The following is a 24589-nucleotide window of genomic DNA, read 5'->3' as shown; positions in this document are numbered from 1 at the left end:
CTGAAACACTTCAACATTTTGCTTTAAAGATTAACCATGTTTTGACATTAAAGCCAGCAAAACTAATTTGGAGACTGTTAAAATCAGGGAGGAATACTTGATAGATTTGGGTGCTTATCATTTGTGAACACACAACTAAAAAAAAGTGGATTTAAAGCGAGTCCAAAGAATCAACAGTGAGGGCTGCCGACTATCTCCCTCCATATGCATAAATGATACTGCGTCATGGAGTTGTGAGATGGCTTAGATCCAGGTAATTCGCAGTGGACGCCAAGGGAGGCAGGGAAAGAAGAAAGATGAAAAAGAAGATGAAAAACCTCAAATTCAATCTGGCATGGTGAGGGGGACTGAGGGGAAATAAGGTGGTTTTGATTTGTCTCTCATCCCTCGCTCGCTCTGTGACGGAGCGATAGAGCATCGCCGCCATGGAGCAGCAGTGGCCAACTGTCGGGAGGGGGATAGGGTAAAGGGGGGTGGAGCGGGAGACGGAAAGGTAAAGGTGAGGAGGGAAGAAAGAGAGAAAATGCAATCCTATTCCAAATAAAAGAGAATCATTATCTGCTCTAAAACAGAAGGCGATGGAAAGGTCTGCCCTTGGCAGGTTAAAAAAAATAAACCTATGAGGAGGCTCGTGGAAGCTATCAGATCTTTCATCAAAATAGTGTCGGACCAAATTCAAACCTTGAAATATCTCCATTCATACGGACTAATTATTAAATTAATATTCTAATTTACAAGATTTACCGAAATATTCCTTAATGCACCGCATTAAAATCGTCTGCATGGTTAGATTTGAGTTCTAAGCAAGAACTTAATGGTAATGTATCACATCGGATAGACAAAATCAAAAAATACATTCAAACAATGAAAGGTGCAAAGACACAAAATAGCAATGCATCATCATAGAGGGTAGAATTGTCTCTTAGCCCAAAACACTGGATCTATGGTTGTGCTGAATTCACACAGTTAATATTATTTTTGCAACTTTGAGTGCATGGTCAAGCTCAACACCATGAACATCACAAGAAAGTTATGACTTCAGCTGATGCCAAAACAAAGTTGTGACCATCTTGTCTTCATTATATATATTTTAATTTAAGTGTTTGTTCAGTGCATTTGAGGTATCAAAGAAATGAATGTGTACATCTACATATATCACTGCAGATCACATAGATCCAAGAAAGATATCTGCTGATATGTCAATAGCTTATTCTCTTTTCTCTCCAATATTGATATCGCTATCGGCTCAAAAAATCCCATATTGGTTGGTCCCTGGCCCATATTATGCCCTTTTTGGGGTTCATATATTTCATCCATGTACCTACTTTTGTACGTTCACAATAGCTAAAGTCTGAAAAAAGTGTCTGTTTTCATGTACTGCTCCTCCTTGTTCACTCTACGCTCTGAGTCCGTCAGCTACACTCTGATGAGCTCCCACTGTTAGACCCCACGTGGGCCAAGTCTGCTCTGATTGGTCTGCCGATCCGCTCTGTCGTTATTGGTCAGTTGCTCAGCACGCGTCTCGGAAATTTCAACATGAGCTGCAGGGCTTGCCACAACGAGCCAATGGGCTTAGATCAGTAATCTCACACTGACAATGACGTCGGAATGACAAATTTTTATTGAGGGGGGCTAGAACTGAGCGTTACATGCGGCTAATGCTACAGCTAACAGGAGGAGGTAGGAGAAGCCGCGTTTCCACGGACTTTGAATTTTTGCACATAGATGTGTCTAAACATGCACAGGACACTTGGAAAACACACTAAAGGGCATATAAAACCAGAAAAAACATAATATGGGATCTTTAAATCTTACTGAATGAACAAGTTCAAAAGGCACCAAATCCTATATCTGTTAACCATAGTTAAGTGTACACTTTATGGTGAAAAAGTGGAAATTTCTTTACTGTCTCACTTAACAGCACACTTGAAACTCGTCATTCATCTTCCAACTTTCCTACCACCAATATGTGTTTTATATCGATGTCTTCATAAAGAATTAAGCCCATATTTTAACTGCCTTTATGTGCAAACCCACTGTTCAACAGTCAACTTTCTGCATACACAAAAGCAGTGTTTCATGTTAACCTTCAGCACACATGTATAACATAACACACAGTTAAAACCAAGGCAAAAGGGACACAAAGTGACACGGTTGTAATTTGTACCAATGGTAACATGGCAATTGGGCCACTGATCGAATGATGGCCCCTAATTGGTCCCTTGACAAGATGATGGCTTCTGATTGGTTGGACTTGTTATAGTGTCACCTCATGTAAAAGGTTTGCTATTTGGTGTCATTAAGAAAGTGACATCAAATAGCCAACAGAGATTTGAAAACACTTACAGTATTTTCTTTACTCAAACTACAGAGTCCACTCTGATAGAAAACAAAGTTGTTTTACAAAAAGACCACAAATACACTAAAAATTCCTACCACTAATATGCAAACAGACCTATTTATTTGAGCTTTAATGAAAATTAATCACTTTCATCATTTTCTGCTTGAGTCTTTTTGTAAAAAATGACTGGTGTGCAATGCATTCAGCACTTTCCTCTTGTTAATTTATCTATATGTAGTGTCAGCAGAGTCAAGTATCAGTGACATTTTCCTAATGTTTGGGTTCATTTACTGTCAACACTCAACAGACTACATTAATAGCTTATTAGAATACAAAAGCTTTCTTCAAAATTTCAGAAGCCTGTCATGCTGCTTTGCTGAGGGGTCATAAGAACAGCCAGTGCTCATCTCCTGTCAACACACCAAGAGAAGCAGCAGCAGCAGAGAATCCCCCAATTCCCAGGAATCACATTGTAGTGTGAAGACGTGTTTGACTTCACGGTATGATAATTGGTTTCTTTGAGGTTTATTTTCTGTTGATCTATATCAACTTTCATATTTGTGTAAGTATTTGTAAGATGATTATCTAATATTCATTATGTTGAATTACATGGCCTATTGCTATCTGATAAGTTGGTCCTTTGTCACTGTAATATATTTGGATAAAAACCTACATGACATGAATATCTTAACAGCATTTATTTCCTAGTTTTTTCCCCATTAATAATAGTTTGTCCTTTAATTTTATACCGCTGAATGTTTTTGAAGGATTTGCAGCAATACATACGTTCATTCTTTAATCTGTAAGACAAGTTTGTCATCATGGTTGTCGTAATATCGTGTGCAACACTTAAACAAATAAAATATATATATTTTTTTAATTACTTCAAATTCAAAACAATAAACCCCAAAATATCAAAATGTTCCAGCGCAGAATGGTTGGTTTTTGTTTTGACCAGAGAAGGAGGCAGCACCCCCACATAGACATTTTGCCGATTGGTTTGCCTGGTAAACAGCAAACCAACAGGTGTCGCAGCGATGGTACCAACTGGTTCAGATATAACTGATTCTAACCAACCTTAAAAGCCTCGGCATTTTTCTAATAAGCTCCACGAGCAGAAATGTGGTGAAATTAGGACAAATATTCAAGACGCTTTTGAAAAATGGAGAGAGGTTAAAATGCAGAAAGGTTTCAAGATGCAGAGCTGGCTAAACACTGAAGCTTCAGTGGCAACCTGCAACTCTAGGGAGGCTTGGGAAGGGGGAGACAGCTCTCTCAAATATTTTGAATTTGGACTGCAGTACCAATTCAAAACACTAGGTTTCAGATTTACATACTGGTCCTTTAAAAAAAAAACTGTTAACAAGGATCAATTAATACTTTTCACAGTCCTCCAGCTGGAAACTTAATTGTGCTCCCCTGTTCAACATTAGAAGCACATAAACATGTTGTACATACATTTAAACGAACTATACAGCAGCTATAAGACAACTAAGTTACTTCAAATGTCATATTCAAGGTGAAGACACATTACTGACAGATACAGTGTCATTCATTATGAGATCCACAGCACAAAGTCCTTGGACCTTTGCATCAGACGACCTGCTTGCCTAACTGACCGGCTCTCTGACAGGCTCTACGGGCCGGTGCTGTGGCTCGCGGTAGAACACCGGGGCTTGCTGGGTAATGGAGCAGTACAGAGGCTCAGCTGGGAGTTAACAGGGAGAAATGGGCAATGCCATTTTACACACATCATGATTTGAGCTCCTGCAGCACAGCTAATTCAGAGGTAAGACACTCAAGTTTACTTTTTGTGTTTGATATTACAAACAAAAAAATACATACAACGATGATACATGACTCCAACATGGAACAACTTCTATTTCCATGAATATAATAAAAATGTTAAGTTGGGTAGAACACACTCTGTGGGGTCTCATCATCTATGAGGGGCTTAACGTTTGGTTGTGTTTTTTCCTTCTCACCAGGCTACATGATAAATATAAAGTAACGAACATCCAGCGTTTCCCACACAAAGATTTGGTTTCACACCCTATCGACGCTCGCGTCAGCATATTTGACAAGCCATTTGAACGTTAAAGGTCCTGTGAGGAACTTTTACTTAGACAAAGTTGTATAACTTATCTCTTTGCTGATACATGTGTCAGTAGTGATTTTTCTTTCTTAACAAAAAGTCTCATTTTGCATTTCTGTCAACAATAAAATGTATCACTCATAGAGAGTCTTTGCAGTGAAGAATGTAAATAATGGCTGTTTCTGCAGCACGCTGTTACCAATTTATCCGACACCTACCCCCTGGCAGCGTTTTCAAACAATAGAAAAAAAAAAAAAAAAAAAAAAAAAACAATCTTGTCTCTGCTGGTCTCATTTGCTTTTGTAGGTCATAAAGTGACATCAATATTAATTTCAGTCCATTTCATAACCAATTAAAAAACTCTTCACAGGAGCTTCACAAATATCTATTTATTTTCGGAGAGATGATGCGGTGTGCAATCAACTGTTCCCTCCTCTGAATGCACTGATGGTGTAGAGACCTCCTCTGTTTAACTTAAGTTGATCAGTAAGTGAAGCTGTTTGTACACCATGTAATGTTATCCTGATGTTGGGTTGATATGGGGCAGAAAAAAACAGAAGAAGAAACAGATTGGGTGTGAATAGGAATTCAAACTCAGGTTTGTTTTGAAGGTGATTTTAAGTCGCTTTAAGGGGGGAAGGGCCTAAAAAAAAATCTGCTTTGAGCCTCAGATTGGCAAGAGGCAGCCCTCTTAATCCACTGAAAAAACACATCGGCTGGAGTGATGTGTTAAAACAATTAGCACAGACACGTGGGTGTGAACCTGCAGGGGGATTGATGGATGGCGGTGCTGGCACTGCTAATTTTAGCCACACATGGTAAACCAAGTTACATTGTTGACTCCACTGACAGTTTGTATAAATTGTCGTCAATTTCGTTGTTTTCTTACCTTAAGACAAGTCATTTAGTCTGAATTTAAATGTACGTGTAACTGACGTCGGCAAAGAAAATTCTTATTATATAATTTATTCATGTAAAAAGATGAAAAAGAATGTGTAAAAAGCAATATCAGAGATGTTTTTGAATCGAGTTTAATTTAATAAACTGATTAAACTTTCATCTGAAGGCTGTTGGTTTACCTGATTATTAATCGTTTGACTTTAAGTATTCTCACTGTTGATACAAAGCTCAGCTGAATGCCAGATGTATTGGACGACCCAAAGCATGAAAATGTGTCAAAAGCAACAAGCAGACAGCACTGCAGGGCTAAGAGATGTTGAAAAGAGGAGAGAATCAGCCTTTTATTGTGTTCCAGACTTTAATATGTGACAGTCGGTCGTTTATCATCATGGAGTGCTGATGGTGAGAGAAGGTGGAGAAAGCAGAGGCACAGAGTATCAATATGAATTTTTTATTTGATGGGTTTTATGGGAGATTGCATTTCAGTAAGGCTGGCGGTGTCAAGGTTCATGGAGGAAGGAGAGAAGCGAGAGAGAGTGAGGGGCCGAGTCATAAAGGCCAGGAGAGTTATAATGGGATCCTTGCACATGAAGCACACACACAGATACTTGTGTTTGCAACATACGATATACAATACTCCTCACTATGTATGCATCAAAAGAACAAAACACAGCACTGCACAACTGTATCGTTCTGCTTGATGCTAAAAAAAAAAACTCCCTCATGCATTTTCTATATGGTTTCTTTAAACCACCACACACCTTTTTAGCAACACACTTATTTTACTCTCTCTCACACACACACACACACACACACACACACACAGTATACACTATTTTGTTACTTGTGTTTTTTTTTCCGTCGCAAGCAAACTTCTAATGCTGGCTTCAGGTGTGGCCATAAATCATCAGAGTGAGTGGCTATGATTCTCCCAGCACCAGCAGAGCCAGGATGAGGGCGGGGGCGGGGGTAGACGGATGGAGGATATGGTGTGAGGCAGAAAAGGAGACTGCAGCTAAATGGCCGCGCTCGCTTCCCGTGTCCATCAATGCCAGAGCGACTGACTGCTCAGCCTCTGGGTGCGATACACAATGTGGACGGCTGACAACAGTGAACGAAAAATACAAAACGTTGTGAATAAACATCTAAACATGGACACAAAAACCAACAAGAATTGCATACACAGTTACAAAGTTTGAAATATTTGATGCTGCAGGAGCAACAGGTCTGTCAAAGAAGAAATGTGCAACCATCTCTTTTCTGTCAGTGTTTGACATAGTTTTATTGTAGTTTAATTTTGTTACCCTTTGTTGTGTAGGACCTGGGGGGGAGGGGACTGTTCCTATTGCTTTAGTTTGCACACTCTTTAATATGGACTGTATAAAACAGGTATGTATCTAATGGTAAATGTTAAATGGACTTGAGCTTGTATAGCGCTTTTCTAGTCTTCTGACTACTCAACGCCTTTAGGTCACACCCAAAGTACCCATTCACACACTGATGGTAGAGGCTGCAGTGCAAAGTGACCATCAGTATTAGCTAATCCCATTCAATACAAGTTTGACTATTGTAACATTCTGGGATCATCATGTTCATACTTTACTTTTGCTCGAGGTTAGTGGCAGAAGGCTTTAGAAAAACTTGCAGCAGACACCTACAGTATGTATTACTGAGGCAGATAAGGGCAAATGATTAGCAACGACCGAAATGGTTTAAATTAAGAAAAATGTGCAGCAACTTTAGAAACAATGCAAATTGAAAATACATGAAGAAGTCCTAAACTAATGACAATAACAACTAATAATAACAGAAAGGCCCTGCCAATGAAAAAATGTGTGCTGCAAAAAGCCTAAACAACTGCATTAAGAGCAAACACTGGAAATTCATACACAATGCATATTTAATGATACACTCTTCCTCAGAGCGCCCCTACAGGCGTGGAGCACCCCTGCTGAAAACTTTGGATTTGCAGCATTTTACTTTTGCAGCGTGTTTCTGAATCTGTGTTTTTCACTTTTTATAAGTCATAAATTTGAAGTGTGTTTTTCATTTGCATTGCATTTACAAAGTTGCGTTAACTTTGGACTTCAGAATCAGAATCAGGTTTTTATTGCCAAGTACATTTACACATACAAGGAATTTGACTTGGTGCTAAACAAGTGTTTCAAGTTTACAAAATGTTTGATATTTTTAATGTAAATGTTTTTTTCGGTTGCTAATATTGCCTCTGTTGGCCACCAAACCTGTAAAATAAAAAAGTGATCGTATCTGTACTGCTAAGATCTTCTTTTTAACTGTCCATTGTGGATCTGAAAATGTTACACAGTAGGAGTGCAATTCTTAATCTTTGGGGAACTTCCTAAACAGATAGCCGACATGCTATATCTTAGATAAATGGCGACAGAGACATTGCAAATAAAAATGCACAGTTTAGACTGAGTCAGCTATACAGGTTTGCTGTAAGACAAATTACAAAAAAAGATCAACTCTTGCATCAACATTCTTCTTGGACTGTTGTGAAAAATGTTTAGCTAACTGTTCCCATCTAGCGCTTTTGCTTACTGCAGGTATTTTAATCTTTTTTTTCCTGTGATTATTTACGACTAAACAAATGACAGCGATAAAAAATGACTTCCCCCAGCTTTGTGGCGCTCCACAATGCACCAAAAAAGTTTGTCAATCGTTATAAAGAGACTTTCCCTTGCAATGGAAATCCTAAAAATCATCAAGAATTTACTTAAAAAGCTTAACAGACATTATTAGATGTTATTTTCCCGTGAAAGAAATCCTTGTTTTACAGGAGTAATAGCTGGAAAAGGCAGAAAATGGGGGCGGTATGATGTTGATCATAAAGCACAAGAAAAGAGAGGAGAAACAGATCGAAGAAGAATGAGAGTCCAAGATGAGGAATCGAAGATGAGGGGGAGGAGGAGATGGAAGGAAGAAAGAGGAAAGGGAAAGAAAGTGGACAAAGACAAATGGCCAGGGGAAATGGCCAGTGCATGAGAGGCCGCCTTTGAGACAGCCCTCTCAGCAGCCCTAACACAGACTGATAGGCCCACCGGGCTGCGCTACCACTCCAATCCATCCCATTCCTGTCTGATTCTTCACATAAAATCACATTTCAAGCCATATCAGAACCACCTAAATCACCACAATGTCGTATTTTCATGCTTGTTTCTGGTTGGGAGTAGTTTCTTTTTTTACATAACCATTATTGAGATTCTGGGGGGAAATCATTTGAAAGATTTAAAGACTCATTTCAAAATCTGTCTTGCCCTCGTGTTCATGTATTATGATATCAGTGTGAAACAGAACAGTAAGAATCTGTCACTGTTGAAATAATCAAGCAAAAAAAACAAAAAAAAACAAAACAGGTTTTATTCCATTCTGAATGTGCAGTTTTATGACTTAGACCAGGGGTGGGCAACTGGCTCACATGTGGCCCTGGGCGGCTCCCATCAACCCTCAACGTGGCCCTCAGGTCAATTTTGAAATTAAATCAAAAAATGAAAATGAAATCATGAAAACCAGAAATATGTCCATAATAATATTTGATCACTAGTATATGTTGAGTTAAATTTGAGACGTAATTGACTGTAATCGTTTTTGTATCCTACAATTTGGCCCCCTGGCAGTGGGAATTAAATAAATGTGGCCCTTGCTGTGACCAAAGTACACAGAAAAACATTTCTCTGTTCGTCTTCTACAACTTGTCATTGAACACTGTCGACCCTAATCACTGTTTTTATTTATCCAGGCATATTCAGACCTTATTTTTTCATCAAACATGGCAGCTGTCTGTGTTGGCAGTAAGGGATAAGATCTTCAAAACATCCACAGCTCTTAAACTTTTACATTTTCATCGGCTTCAAATGCGGAACTAGTCCTTTTCCGACTGCTATTTCCTCCCCTGAAAAAGTGCAGTAACTAAGCTCAGCCGTCATCATGTATTTGTACATTCAAATTGATCCCGCTATGGTGTAATATTGGTGTCCCACTGTGTGAATTCACGATGCGTTTTAGCATTGCAAAAGCAAGGCACAGCGGAAGCTCCACATTAACACACAGTAAAATGCACACACACAGCGCTGTATATTCATCCTTTAAGCCTCCGCAACATTCAGATTGAAGGCGAAACTTCACAGGGGCGTAAATATTGCAGCTTGAAGCGCCAGTCTGAATTGGGCTACTGTAAACTGTAAAACTTGAACAACAGAGAGATCATACAGCAAATGCAACATTAAGACTTAAAATTTGAGGAGGACAAAGTGGAATAGAAAGAGGAACTTGAAGAGGGAATACTTGGATCATTGTTAACTGTCCATGTATGTGCTGAGATAAGTGAGTGTTTCCGTCGCTGTCCCAAAATCCCATTACTTTCCCCAATAAAGCTCCGACAGTCCACTGATTACCTCAAGGAAGAGAGGAAGAGTGGACGAATCTCAATAGAAATGGGATCAGGGCTTTTTGTGTGTAGTCAGAGTCAGAACTTTCCCCATTCCTCTCAGGTGATGTCTCCAGGCACTGACCAGGTAATGCACCGTAATGGAGAACACGTGCGGCTGCCGGTGGCCTAATGGAGAGGGGTCGTGGCTGAAAGGGGGAGTGCCTGTCGTGCTGCTTGATTAAAACTGATAGGCCAAGGTAAGGGTGCCACAGAGTACAGCCACCCAACATGGCCCACCCTGTCACACTGAACAGACACACACATGGAAACACACACACGCCTAACTCGGAGTCCATTATTCAATTTGGCTCTTCTAATGACCAGTGAATTAGGCTGCCAGGAGCGATTTGGCTTCTGAGCCCTGCTGCTGGACGTACATGATTTTCCCATTTTGCATATTAAGAGGCAGCAATTCAGTCTCTGACATCCAATAAGTTTGTCCAATCAGTGGATTTAACTGGACGAGCTTGGACGAGGAGGGTATCTGAGAAAATGAGCACTTGAGATGAGTAAGAAACGCACACATGTATCAAGATTGAGAAGTAGGGGGGGGTGGGGGGGTGGGGGCAGCCTGTAGGATTGTAGAATTCTACACGAAAGAGGGAGGCAACAAAAGCCCTCAGAGACAATTAGAAGGATTTTTCAGGGAGGTATGATTTCTCTGATTCATACTTTCTTTCCTATTTTTTATGACATTGGTTGGAACATATTGGTAAAAAGAAGTTCTGCTTGCATAATTCTAACTTTGTTCATTTTTTTCATCTGTGAAACAGGAGGAGGAAAAACGTTTTGACAGGGGAGAAATAAGTTCTGCCTGTATTGGCCAAGTAGACTCTTAGAACCACAAACATGACTTTCTGCCACAACATTCTTAACAACAACTTTTTTTTAATATATTTTTTTCCCCTTATAATATTTTTTAGCCCCTATTCACAGACCAAAATAAAAAGGTCTGGCATTTTTGTATAAGCTAACATGTACAGCCACTACTGTTCAGGTCAACAATAAAGCCAATCAAGACACCTGCTAATTATCTATTTTTAATTTAGACAGTCAAATTGCATTGTGTCATATTTAACCCACTACACCCAGATCTTCAGACTAGTTGATTCCGACTGCCCCGTGTGTGAGCTGAAGCTCATGTTCGACATGTTTGCCACATACTTCTATATGCACTTTATTCTTTGGTTTTTGGCTCAGCATGAGAGTTGCTTTCATATTTCTGAATCCCTTTTTCCTTCGTCATTTTACTTTATCAATGATAAAAATGTTTCAAATTATTACCACAAAACTGATTCAGAGATACCCCCTCAAAAAACACATTTCCTCTACAGCCACAGTAGTAAACATGGGTAGTAAAATATTACACATTTCAAAGCCACATGCAACTGTTTGATAAAGCTTCCATACAGCATAAAGTCTGACAACAACAAAGCTACATTTATATTCATACAGAACTGTGTACAGCCTCCACGGTCTAGCTATAACAAGACCACTGTAGTTCTTAATCATGATAAATATATGCATTTAAAAATCTAAATTAATTTAGAAATCTGATTCCCAAAAACTGAAGCTCGTCTTTCTCATTTCTTACATTCAGTCAAAGAATGATACAGAAGATGGTTAAACAAACAGGTCGTGTGAATCAAACTTTGTTGTTCTGAATAAAACTACAAAAAAAAAGGCATCAAAGCAGAATTCTTATCTAACCTGCTTATTGTAAATCATGTACTGGTGAGTGTGGTTACAAATGATGCTAACCTAACAGAGCAGCTGTCAGCTTGTCCCTCATGAACACTTCTGTCCCCTCACTCTTTACACATTCCTTTGGTCCAGGTATCACATTTAATAATACTGAAACTCCTCTACTTTTGCTTTCTTCCATCTTTTCAAGGTTGTTGGGTGGCTGCCTCTCCTTCTTTCACTGTGAGCTGTAAAATTTATTTGACAGCTCTGATTTATGACACAGCATAGGCACCGAGCGCCTGTGGGGGGGAAAAGAGAGCATGTTTGGAAGTGTGTGAATGTGTGTGTGGGTAGAGAGGGCCCCGTCTCCGTGTGGACCACCACTGCTGTGCTCAATGCTGAAGCACCTAACAGGGCTGCACAGGTAGGAACTCCATCTGTGATAGCAAATGGAAACTTCAGCCAGAACGAGTACACAGAGCAGGTTACATAAAACCAAAACAAAGAAGAAGATGCTAACTCTGATGCAAAAATAGGCTAAAAACAATTAATTTGATATTATGTGATGGTTTTATAACAGCCTTCCTGACTATTTACAAAAGGCTTAAGGATTTTGTGGCAAAAAGTCATCATATAATGTGGCTAATGTCTTTAGTCTGCATGTATGAGCTATTTAAAAAAAAAAGAAAAAAAAAAAGTTGCTTAGTTTTAAACTCTAACGATGCAACTTATGTCTGTCTTAGTTATTCATTAATTTACCAATTCTTTCCCCCTTAAAAGATAATGTGAGCAGTTTTAAGAGCTTGGAATGGAGCGGACTGAAATAATAACGATGTCTCTTTAAGAACTACAAAAGCAAACAAGACCATCGGCAACAAAATGATAATTCTGATCTAGATACTTTTAAGAATTTCATTAATCTCCACCGATGGCATTTTTTTTTGGCACTGACAACCCTCACCACCTCAATTTTAGAGCGCTTCACATCAGCGCTTACTGTTGCTAGGTAACAATAGTTGGCTTACAACACTTCCGCTTCTCTCAGAAGTGACCGTAAGTGGACAAAGGCCCTCAGAGGAGAAGCTGTTGAAACATGTGGGGGGCAAAAATGGATGGAGCCCAAAGGTTTCTCACAGGAGCTTTAAACCGGTTCATAGTTTAGAAATGTCATAGAGTTGGGGAAATGCTCACTGCAAAATTCTGTGAACCCAATGTGACCGATTTAAAAAGCTTCTTTGGTCAGACCAGCCATCAACAACCCAAAGACATTGTCATTAAAAAAGCATTAAGCAACAGATCCTAACATTTAAAGCTCCTGTGAGGAACTGTTGGTACGTATGTCCGGATTATGGGGACAATTGTTAAAACATGTGTATCAAGTTTTGGTTTGTTCTGCACTTATGTAAGTAGTTTTCCCACTAAGATCTCTTCCTTCCCCATTTTCTATAGGTTAACATTAGGGGTGTAACGGCACACAGAAATTTCGGTTCGGTACGGTTCTCAGTTTTGAAGCTTCGGATCGGTACATTTTCGGTACAGTAAAGGGACCTGATGCAACACACAATTTCCCTTTTACACGTTGGGCTAAGTGCAGCATCGACAGTTCAGACTTGTACACCTGCTCAGGTTACATTTTAATAACATTTAAAATTAAACATTGTAAAAGAAATTACGCGCTTACTCGGATAGGTCCAAAAGCCCTGTACCGAAACGGTCTGGTCCGAGTATGTGTACCTTTACACCCCTAGTTAACAGTGCATGCTGTGAATCCCTATGTTTGACACCAATCCGATCAGTATTGATAAGAGTTTCTTTCATAACCAGTTAAAAACTCCCTGCAGTAAATTTCAGACGGTGGAACCAGCAAATGTTTGACATTGAAAAATTACCAAAACCATTCATCAATTTGTCAAAAAGAAGGTGTTTTATCAGTCAAGTGATCGCAGCAGTAGACAGGTTTTTCCCTCTGCTTTCCTCTGTCCATCCAACACCCCTCCACACACACTCGTCTCCCCTGCCGTCCTGTTCTCCTCGCCTGGGCGCCCAGAGTGCTCACAGCTAACACTGTTTGTCACAACCAAGGCCAGGTTAGACGCACTGGGATCCTGCTCTGCAAGGAGGGGGGGGGGGGGGGGGGGGGGGGGGTGCTTAACTCCAATGTGTTTGTGTGTACATACAAGGGAGTGGAGGTCTGAAAATAAATGTGCATAGACATGATTGCATCCATGTAGATTTGTACGGGCCTACGTCGGTGACAGTGTCATCTGGGAGTTGAATTTCACACATGGTGCTTTTGCTATTGTCAGGCGGAGGGGTGCGGTTGATGGACAGCAGGTAGAGAGAGGTAAGGGTTGTGAACCTCCACCTGAATAAAAAGGTGGTGACAGCTGACAGAGGGAGCGAGAAAGTGTTCATATACCTTAAGAAACGGATGTCGAAGGCGGGAGGGGAGCAGATAGATGTAAAGTCCAAGACTGAGTAGAATAAAAATCTGTTCCCTCTACTGTTTGTGAAGGTTTTCCACATATTACAGATTATATTTGAATATGTAATATTAATCACTTTGCTCACTGTCCTGTTTCATTGCCTTTAGGATATTACTCTCCACTTTTGACAGAAATAACCATGTGAAACAGCAAAACATCACACATTGGATATCCTTTTAAATCTGCATTTTAAAGAATCTATGCTAATGAAGTTTTATCTCCGTGGTGCTGAAGGGAGCCGACACAAATCCTTGCACACTTCTCCAGCACCGTAAAGTGTCTCCTCTGCAAGCTAAACATATCTCTGCTTTCAGGCATTCTCGCTACAATGGCTTTATTTCCCCCCTGTCAGTTTGTTACAGTCATTAGCAGCATGCTAATCAAGGCTAATTACATTGAGACAGGCAGGCACAACTCATTTCTTATCGTGACAGAGTGCCGCCGCTGCGTTTGTAGTGCCTGGAATAAATGTTGCTGCTCATAATCAACAGCTATTTGGTTGTTAGGTAAATTAATGTCACTGTGTTTTCTATTTGATTTCAATTGTGCCTCTTATCAAATGCGAATTGTTTTGTTTTTTAACATTTTTCAGAGGCTGTAAATCCTTTATTTGTGTGTTTATATGAAACAGCTTCGATTATTTTTAAAGGGCAGAGACACAGCAAAATGCATTAACTGTGTATGATAGTAAATATTAAAGATTATTCCACATGGCTCTTTCTAGGTGGTGTAAGTGAATCAATCAATTCATAAATTTACAAGTGGATGATGAAAGGAGAAAATAAAGGGAGGAAAGTGGGAATGGAAGAGGACTGTAAGGAAGGAAGGGAAACAGGGAGGACAGAAGGATGATGATGTGAGAGGGAGGAAGGATCTAAGGTTATCCATGAGGAGAAAATGTGAAAACAGTCTTATTGCAGGCGAAGCCTCTTCCTGGGCGATGGATTGTAAACGTATGGCGGTGCAGACTCGCCACCCCCCCACCCCCCCCTTTCTCCACCCTCAAGTTACAAAAGCTCATTTTGGAGATTTTGCTGGCATGGCAGAAAAGGGCCACTGTTCCCCATTTTCCATATTTCATATACGGCCCATTGAAAGCCTCGTCTGCGAGTGTCATGGGTTGGCACATTTATGAGGGATGCATCGGAGAACTTATCACTCGGAAGATATGCTTAAGTTGAGCATTTTGAAAGTCACAGTGTGCCGTATGGAAATTCACTTCTACATTCTGTTCATCTACATAGTTATGCCATCAATAAATACTAAGCCCTACAGTTTACACAGATAAAAGTTTGAATCACAGACTGGAATACAACCTTATAATAATACATTCATTTACATAGAGCCATGTATTATTATAAGGAGGAGTTAACCAGCAAGTGAGGAGTGAATCAAAAAGCAATTACACAAAATATCAGCATAAAAAAGGAAAGCCAACAGCAATCAAAAGGCAGCTGTTTTTACGTATTAAGAGAATGAGTATCACAGATGATACTACTGTAATATCATTAATGATGGTTTCCGTTCCGTCTATAAGAGACCAAGGACGCAGCCAATCCATACTGCAAAAAACCCGGAAGTTAGTATCCATACTAAAATGTTCAGTCTACTGAGGTGGACTCAAAAAAAATGCCCACTGAATGACCACGACGGTTCAGTCTTTGATGATCTAGCCCTTACCCTGCCACATAGCAACACTGGCAGGTGCACCAGAACTAGCGAACATAACCAAAGTCCCGTAACTTAACCTATTATCATAAAACAAACATTGTTATAAGTTTCAGTATAGTTTCCTTTTTATTTTTTTTATTACTGCTAGCTTTGGAACTAAGCTGAAACCAATTACTTAGATTTTAAAGTGTATTACTCGACCTCTTCAGAGTCTCAAACGAGATGTTTGAACTGGCACAAAAATAAATCTCCGGGTGTGTTGGGCCACATCGAATGCACCAGATGGGTCCTTCGTGGCCTCTTGGGGGGAAAAGGGCGCTTTTGTTGGCCTACCGAGAATGAGCCTTCAAAATGAGACAGCCTTCAACAAGTCTTGAAATGCGCCCTTCGAAGGATGCAGCCCCTGAATTGGGACACATCAGCTGATATGTACAGTAAATTCCAAAATGCCAAAAAATCTGAATTTATCTTGGCTGAAGAGAGTTACACTTCTGTGTTATACCACAGAACAACTTCCATCATCCCATGATTTCAACCTTGACTTCATTAACTATAGAGGATCTAGTCATTTCACCCTGAAAATGACATCATGGAGCTCGGGGTCCTGTCAAACCTTAATTGAATTTTAAAAGGAATAGCCAACCTGGTTTGAGAAAAGATTATAGAGGACATCTGCAGACATGGCACAACGGTGCAGTCGGCTCATTGTGGTATAGGTTATCAACACAGATTTATGATTTGAACCTCTGTGTTTCTAAAGAACTCTCAGCGTGTAAACACTTTGTTTGATTGACATCAACTTGACTCCAGAAGAGTTTTGCTTTGGAGTGAAAATGAAGCTCTTATGATTCTCATTAGTTTACTGAGTCTGTTCACATTTAAACTCCCAACACAGCTCCAATCATCTCCAACCTAGTCTGATTACTCCAAATAATGGAAAACACCTGCACTGATGGAAAGGGTCCCTATTGTCCCAATTTGGGGAAGAAATAACTAAACTCATATTTCATGCATGTTGTTGGTTAAAATTATATTTCAATCTTAAACAGAAGGCATGCTGAGAAAAATAATAATGTGTTTTGCTCCTTCAGGAATATTCATTGAAATATTTGTGAAACTGAGTTTCAAGGAAAAACTCAATAAAAAACCAGGATTAAGGCTGCAGTAAGGATTAGTGGTTCTCAAACAGCTGACTCTGGCTGACCCCTGTACGGATGTGTGAAAGTGTCCTTGTGGAGGACTAATTTACACTTAACGGACTTCACAGTTCAGTGGCGTTTTGCTGACTCTGCCCTCGCACACAGACACACAGAGAAAAGAGATTTCCTTGAGTCAGTGTCACATTATTCCACTGATGATTGTCTAAAGTATGTGACCTCATCCTCACAGCTAGCCTTCACTGCTAACCCACTGGGCACTGAAGTACTAAGCAACTTATCAGGAGGCTTCCAGTGCACGGCATTAAAGCTGACTGCGAGAGCGAGCAGAGCAACATCAGCCCAAAGTCCCTCTTAGTCATCGCTTCTCTCAGTATGGTAAAAAAAAAAAAAAAAAAGTGCCACTTTCATTCCCGTGGTGATAAGGGAGAGTGAAAAGGCCGGAAACAGACCTGTGTAATGCTGATGGACGTAGTCAGTCTGCGAGTGAGCCCGGCTCAAAATGCAGCGTCAGCACTGCTGGATTTACTTGGATGAATGGACTCGGCTGGAAGAGGAAAGCGGGGGAGGTGGGGGGCAGTGGGTGGTGGGTGTCAAAGCAAGTGGCTGAGACATGGCTAATACTGCCAGTGAGCTGAGGCCACCTAAGTAATTACTACCTTTGCTGTTAGGCTAATCCCCAGAGCAGAGACGCAAACTCAGGGGAGAAAAGCTTCGAGCCTCTGTGGGGCTCCCGTCACCCGACTTCAATTACACCCAGATACGGACCTGCCCCGCTCAGAGAGGGCGAGGGGGAGAGGGTAGGAGGGGGGCAAATAAGAGGTGTTCTTTTTTAAATGTGTATGCTAAATAGAAAAATCATTCTGAATCTGAAAACAAAAAAAAAAAAAGAACCCTTCCTAGACGAGGTTAAAAGACGGTAAGTGAAAATGAAATGTATGTGTGCATATAGTATTTAAGTATTTATATAGTACAGTATCTGTGATGCTTCAGATTTTTCAATCTTAGAAGAATTATTTGCAGGAGGAATCACATATTTGGAAGAACTTTGTCTCATGATCCCAGAGGATAAGAATACACACCTATAACAGTGTACCCAGCTGGACTCTGGTCTGAGACCTTTGTTAAAGCTGTCTACCTGTCACAGTTTTTTCTTTACCGATGGTTTATTATTATTCCTATTTTGGTTTTATTTACCTCCTTTTAACTGATCGCTTATTTTCATCTTCGGCCCTGCTGTCACTTTGTCTATCATGTCTTATTCTGTGCTGTTTGTCTGTATAAAAGGAGGCTGACACTTACTTAAAAAAGAAAAGAAAATCAACATATGGGTACAAATAAAGTAACCTTACTTAACATATATGTTGAGAACTACAGACATGTACAGGTATGGTTTAATATATTAGACATGATATTTAAACTGTAAATATTGTAGTTATGTTTAGATGTCTGTCGATTAGCTTAACATCTTTACAATACATCAAATCATTTTTTGAGGATGTCTCTTTATATGATGCAATTTTTAACAAAAATGAGAAATATTCAACATTTATACGACAAATCACAAACTTCCAGGACTATTTGTTACAAAAAAATCAAGCATAACGTCCACACCTACTGCATGATTCTAAAGTAAGTGCAAATGGTAGACATGTACTTAAAAAATGAATACAACAGCTTAAAATGCAAATTAATTCTTACTTTTTTATATGTAAACCTAAAAAACAAAAACATTAACTTCAAAATTTAACTTGCCAGAATTAGATTTATACCACACTTCAGAGTTTTCCAACAAGCAAAGTGAAATATTTAAAGTTTCTTTCACTACCGTACCCTAAGAGTCGGCACAAATTTAAAAAAAGAAAAGACTTTACAGTCTGTTGATGCTGTTTACAACTTCCAACTTGATGGACTAGTCAAACTAAAAGGTTCACTACAGCAAGTGCACATCCCTGCTCTCTGACAGGCAGGTAACATTATCAGCATTAGAAAGTCTGAGAAGAAGCCGGCTCAGCATCACTCTGAGTCTGAGCTGCTGCTGCTGCTGTGAGGGGTTACCTTTGCGCTCAGAGCGTTTCTTGCGCCTCCTCTTGAACCTGCGTCGGATCAGGCAGAAGTAGGAGCCCAGGTTCTGTGCGCCGTTGGTAAGAAGGGCCATGGCTCGGTCAGCACTTCTACTGCTTTAAAATCACCTACAAAGCTCTCTATCAGCACAAACTAAACGCCAGCTGCTGGGAACTAACTGTGGAATTGCATGCACGTGGTCCACCTGTCCTTAACCTCGAACCAAGCTAATGATACAGAGAGTGCCCCACACCAAACACCTGCAGCGTTTCCTTGTTTCTACTTTAGTCTTTGCCTTGTATCCGAACTCTCTCTCCCTCCCTCCCTGCCTTCCCTCCTCCTCCTCCTATTGCCGTTTCCCTCCTCTGTTGACTCCATCTCTGCCCTATCAGTAGTCAGGGAGGAGCGGGTGGAGTGTGAAAAGAAGGAGGGGACTCGCAGGGGGGGGGGGGGGGGGGGGGGGACTTCTGTTTTCATTTGGTTATGAATTAACGGAATGAGAAGAATCAAACACAGTAACTGTCTAATCACTTCTTAAAGTTAAGAGGGCTTTGGAAAACACCACACTGCTACCATCACGAAGGTAAACACTTATTTATTCACGGGTAAATATGTTCACACACACACATTCAGGAACATACAAACATAACATTCAACACTGCTTTGATTTCAAGAAACTCATACCTGTGCAAAGCTTAAATCTAGTTTGACACTACACCTTTTACTTAAAGATTTTTATTTGCTGTGCTTTTAGTTCTTCTTGAGTCTCTGAGAGCAAAAACGATGATAGGCTATTTTAAAAGAAACACCCTGCCCCCCTCTAGTGGTCATACTTTGGAATTACAACCACATCTCATCGGCACCACATTTAAAGCCACAGAGGGCTAACTATGGCTTCAAACCTATGTTGATTATTGCTGATTAGTGCTTTTTTATATATTTTGTTAACAACTAATCTACACTAGGCAGCAAAGATGAAGAGAAAAGGAAGTTGAACAATATAAGAACATAATAAAAAGCACTCACCTTTGGCTCTGCTGTGTTGTCTGAGTTTGGAAACACCTGTTGAAGACAGAAAAACAAAGATGCTGGAGGTTAGAAAACAGCAGAGATATTTTGAATGCTGATCTGTTTGACCTGGATCATTGACCTGGAGACAGTTAAAGTGTTGTGCAGCAAACTCTGAGGTAGCTACAGAGGGCAAGTAAAGGTAAAAAAAAACCCCCAAAAAAACAGATTTACGCTCCATTAGGAGTGATTGCAGCTTTCCACATCAGCCTCACACACACACACTGAAGTGTTTCTCTTCAGAGACATTGTTTGAAGAAGTGGAATTCAGGTCTTTCCACTTAGTGCGACAGCATCTACTAATTTCTATGGTTATCAGTTCATTTGTAGAACTGATTCATTGTGAAATGAGCTAAAAGCTTCAGTGCTACTCTTCAAGCCCTGGATTTTGGCAAATGTGAGGCCCTTGTTCAGGAATTTGACAGAAAATTGATCTTAAGTAGACCAACTTATGAAAATATACTCATTATATTACAAACATGTGCTCTGTTTGGTGGGAAAAAACAGGCTAAAAGCAAATACGAATTGTTGACATAAGCAAAAATATACAGATAAATCCTCCCCTACTTCATATATAAAAATAGATATAATTGAAAAACACCTTGTATTCATCAATTTAATGTCAAGCTCAAGCACCGTGGGACCCCGAATGGGAAAAAAAGCGGTAAAGAAGATGGATGGATGGATGGAATTAAATGCCCAAGTATGTGGACACAAACATGGGTACAGCTGTTTCAAGAGAAACCTACATGAGGACAGAACGAGAAAAAACTGCTAAAACAAGGGCGACAAACAGAAAAAAACAAACAGTTAAGAAAAACTGTTGTTTATAGTCAATGGTGGGAAAAGCTGTATATTAAATGGTACTATAAATAATCATGAATACAAATAGTGTAAAGGAATGAGTCATGAATGGATGTACAGGTGGGTGGTTCTGTCAAGAGTCACTTTAAAGCACTTTTTTAGTCTTCTGACTACTCAAAGTGCTTTTACACCGCAGGTCACACCTACACGTTCACTCACTGATGGCAGAGGTTTCTATGTAAAGTGTCCATCAGAAGTAACTAATCCATTCCTACACATTCATACACTGGCAACGAAGCAGAGGGAGCAACTTGGGGTTAAGTGTCTTACCCAAGGACACATCAGACATTGGACCAAGGCAGGAAGAGACCTAAACAAGACTAAGACCATAAATGTCACAAAAAAAATCAACATCTTGAGTGCAGCCGGAATGTCAATCATTATGACTGTAACACCGGGAAGGTTGTGGTAGAAACTGGGGGAGAAAAATCTAATTGTGATTGAATTGAAGTTACTTGTTCTTTTGCAAAAGGGGCATTTTCCTTCAAATCAAAGTGATGACGTGGTAAAAAAAGCTTTTCAGTGGTGTTCTTTATCCGTATTGATTTAAAATCTGCAGGCCGCCCAGTCCGAGACCGAGACAACATCAAGTAAAAATGCTTTCGATTCCGAGACGAGACCTTCAAAAAGTGGTTTCGAGACTGGTCTTGAGACGAAGACCGATTTTGAGTACTATAACACCAAGTGCATGGACCTAAAACATTAGTGACCTATGTGGACTCCTACTGCTCCGGTGAGTAGCTGAGCTAAATTTAAATAAAAGCTATAGATTAGTGTCAGAAACAGTTACTGTAACTTGTTTTGGTCTTCATCGTATCTACCGTATCTTTTATTTTTACATTTGTCATCCATTTCTCATACTACCCGTCTGGTTTGGTGATATTGTTTAAAAAAGATCGCAAAGGAAAGTTGTCAAAAAATATTATTAACTGTAGTTTGTGTTTTAATGTTGTTGTAGCCAAAGCACTATGAGCTCACCATGCATTCCCAGAGTATCCTCTACCCGTTTCTGTGTTCTGATTGATTTTTATGCTCTCCTGTTCACTGAGAAGATTCACTTTTTCACTTTTTGGGAGATAAAATGTTTTCTTTAATACTCATAAAAGTCCGACATGGCCTTTAGTCACTTTTTAATGTATTTTATGAACTTGTTATTGTTTTCTATTTATGATTGACTGAGGTCCTCGAATGGATGAACTTTCCACAACACATGAAATGGCTTGGAAAAGATGTCCAAAAGGCTCACAGATTGCCCCAAAAAGTACAGACAAGTACGACAAGAAAGAACATCCTTAAAGCTTCACAGCCTCTCTGTCCTCTCCAGTAAATCCAGCCACAGAGGATACGGATGATGGTGAAGAAATAAAGAGACAAGAAGGCAGAGACAAACAGAGAAAAACCTAAATGAAGGCATTTAAGAAAGAGAACGTAAGGCAGGCTGGAGGCTGGAAAAAGGAAGTCTGGGAGATGAAGTGGGATAAAGAGAGGAAAGGTAAGATGAGGTGAGGAGTTAAGTAAAAAGAAAAAATGTCCCCGTTTAAACCTGAAGTGCTGTCTTGATGTCGATGTTGAATCTCTAACCCACGGGGTCGTTTAAGGTCACTGAGGCTGGCTTCAACTGCTGCCCAACTCCTCTCACTGCACGGCATGCGAGGTTCTTAAAAAGAAAGCTGAGGGTTTTTTTTTGGGGTAGTGGTCGGCCAATTAGACGCATGAAGTTAAACTGAGCAGAAAGAAAGGAAGAGACTAAAACGAACGAGAGGAACGGTTGACCACAGAGAAGAAAAATAAAGGAGGAAGGCATCATTGGGGGATAAGATCTGCGGGGCAGAGAAGTCAGCCCCGGAGAGGAGATGACGAATGTAAATAGACCCCAGACGCAGATTCATTCATGCTTCTGTTTACAAGCCAATGATAACTGAGGCCGGCCAAGTCTGCTCCACAACTGCCTTGGCTGTCTGACTGTGTTTTTGTTTTGCTTTGTTTCCCTGAAAGGGAGACAAGTCAGTCCACTTCCTTTGGTATTATAATTTATAGGGACTAGCTGCAGACATGGGAGCGCTGCCTCACAGAGGAACATGTTGTTCCACAGGGAGAGATTTCACCCACTGTTCCCACTCTTTGTCTTGGCATTTTCAACACATGCTGAATGGATAAGAGGAAAGAGGCTGTTTCCAGACTCCAAATAACAACTCAACTCATGGTGGCCTTTGCAGCGCTCTGACAGAGAAGCCACAGCCATTGACAAAAACAACCTCTTAAACGCTCTCACAGGCGTGTGATCCAGGCTACTGTGGTGAGGATCCATCTGTTGGTTCATACGGTGAAAGTACTCACGATACACCAAAAGCACATAGATCTAAAAATAGAACGAGTGGGAAGAGATTTCTTTCTTTCTTTTTTTTCAGCGTTCATCTGAAGTCGTTCATCTGAATATAAAAGTGTGATGCAGAATTTTTTGGAGCTCAGTATTAGCAGATGAGCTATGATTAAATCATGACTCACCAAAGTGGCTTTCGAGATTGCACTGAAAACAAATATTGAAAAATAAAATAGATGACTCTGTGATAATGTAGTAAAAGCAAACACAAGTGAGTGGAGTCGCTTTAAAAGGAGGTCACACGTCAAAATCTGCAGCATCATTAGAGTGAAATGTTGACATTCTTACAAAAACAAAGAGGTAACAAGAGATTTCAACTACACCAAAATACGCTCATTAGTATTTATAAGGATTCCTCATTAAAATTGAGAACCATGAACCAAAAAAAAAAGGATCCATCTAAGAAGCTCTTTTGATGAGGAAAAACAAAATAACAAGCCGACAGAGTGATGAACATCTGGGGGGGAAAAAAAGGGGTCCAAAATCCCGCCTCCCTGAGTTTTTTTCTTCTTCTTCTGCGACACGTTGAAGTTACCTCCGCTTACTTCAGAGAGCCAGCTAAAAACTTGACAGAAGTTTGTCCTGAATACCTGAATATGACGACGGATGAAAAATGTCCAGGCAAGGACATTGCCTTGTGAGGAAGCAACACTCGCTGAACATTAATTTGTGCACAGAGTCTGACAAGAGAGAGAGAGAGAGAGAGAGAGAGAGAGAGAGAGAGAGAGAGAGATATTTTGTGTGAGACATTAGTACAGCGGGAATAGGAGAGCCTTTGGGAGTAACTGTAGTATGTGTGAGGTGCTCCTGAAAGGGTGTAAAAGCTCGAGATCTCCGCTAAGATCTTTGAAAGCTAGAGTAGCGGGCAGAGGGTGGATGGGGAGCGATACAGAGGCTTCAGTTAACTTGACCTGAGTGGTTACAGTGAGAGAGAAGAGCACAAAAAGTTAAAAAAAAAGAAAAAGAAATGGACAAAAATAAGTCCAAGAGAGGTCTATTATAAAAGAGAAGGGTTATAAAAGAGAGCGATAGAAAGCCAGTCAAGTGCGCGTGATGAGTGAGGTGCGTGACTGTAAACCTTCCACTCCTGGTCTTCAGCCAAAAACTAGGCCAATGGCCTGGTAACCACTAGCCAGACACACACACACAAACACACACACATATACACACAAAGAAAGAGTAGACGGGGTCCTGATAGCCATTTAACGCTTCCCCCTCCCTTTGACCTAGCTTTTTTCCCCTCACAGAGTTACAACAGGGACACAGGGAATTTAATTAACACAACATTTAATTACATCGGAGTGTGATTGTACTGTGATTGATTATGTGTGTGTGTGTGTGTGTGTGTGTGTGTGTGTTTAAAACAAAATGATGTGAGCAAGAAGCAGTATCAGCATGTATGTATTATTTCTCCATGGATCATAGAG

At 40.2% G+C, this 24589-nt stretch overlaps 1 protein-coding gene across 4 annotated transcripts in view; it reads right to left on the bottom strand.

The window, feature by feature from the left end:
• adarb1b (adenosine deaminase RNA specific B1b) overlaps positions 1-24589 on the bottom strand; it is a 127865-nt gene that overhangs the window by 24543 nt on the left and 78733 nt on the right. For 3 of the 4 annotated variants that reach the window (XM_020644756.3, XM_020644755.3, XM_029279499.2), the window contains one exon: positions 19877-19912. Coding sequence is in view for 1 of the 4 variants with exons in the window: in XM_020644754.3 (XP_020500410.1) it covers positions 18845-18944 (100 nt within the window). In the remaining 3 variants the exon portion in view is untranslated. Of the gene's footprint in view, positions 1-18844; positions 19068-19876; positions 19913-24589 lie in introns of those variants that run through there. The other variant, XM_020644754.3, reaches the window with a different exon arrangement.

The sequence above is a fragment of the Labrus bergylta genome, chromosome 13 (genome assembly GCF_963930695.1).
Source record: "Labrus bergylta chromosome 13, fLabBer1.1, whole genome shotgun sequence".
In the NCBI taxonomy this organism is placed as follows: domain Eukaryota; kingdom Metazoa; phylum Chordata; class Actinopteri; order Labriformes; family Labridae; genus Labrus; species Labrus bergylta.
Note: the sequence above shows the minus strand (reverse complement) of the source record. Positions and strands in the feature narration are given on the sequence as shown.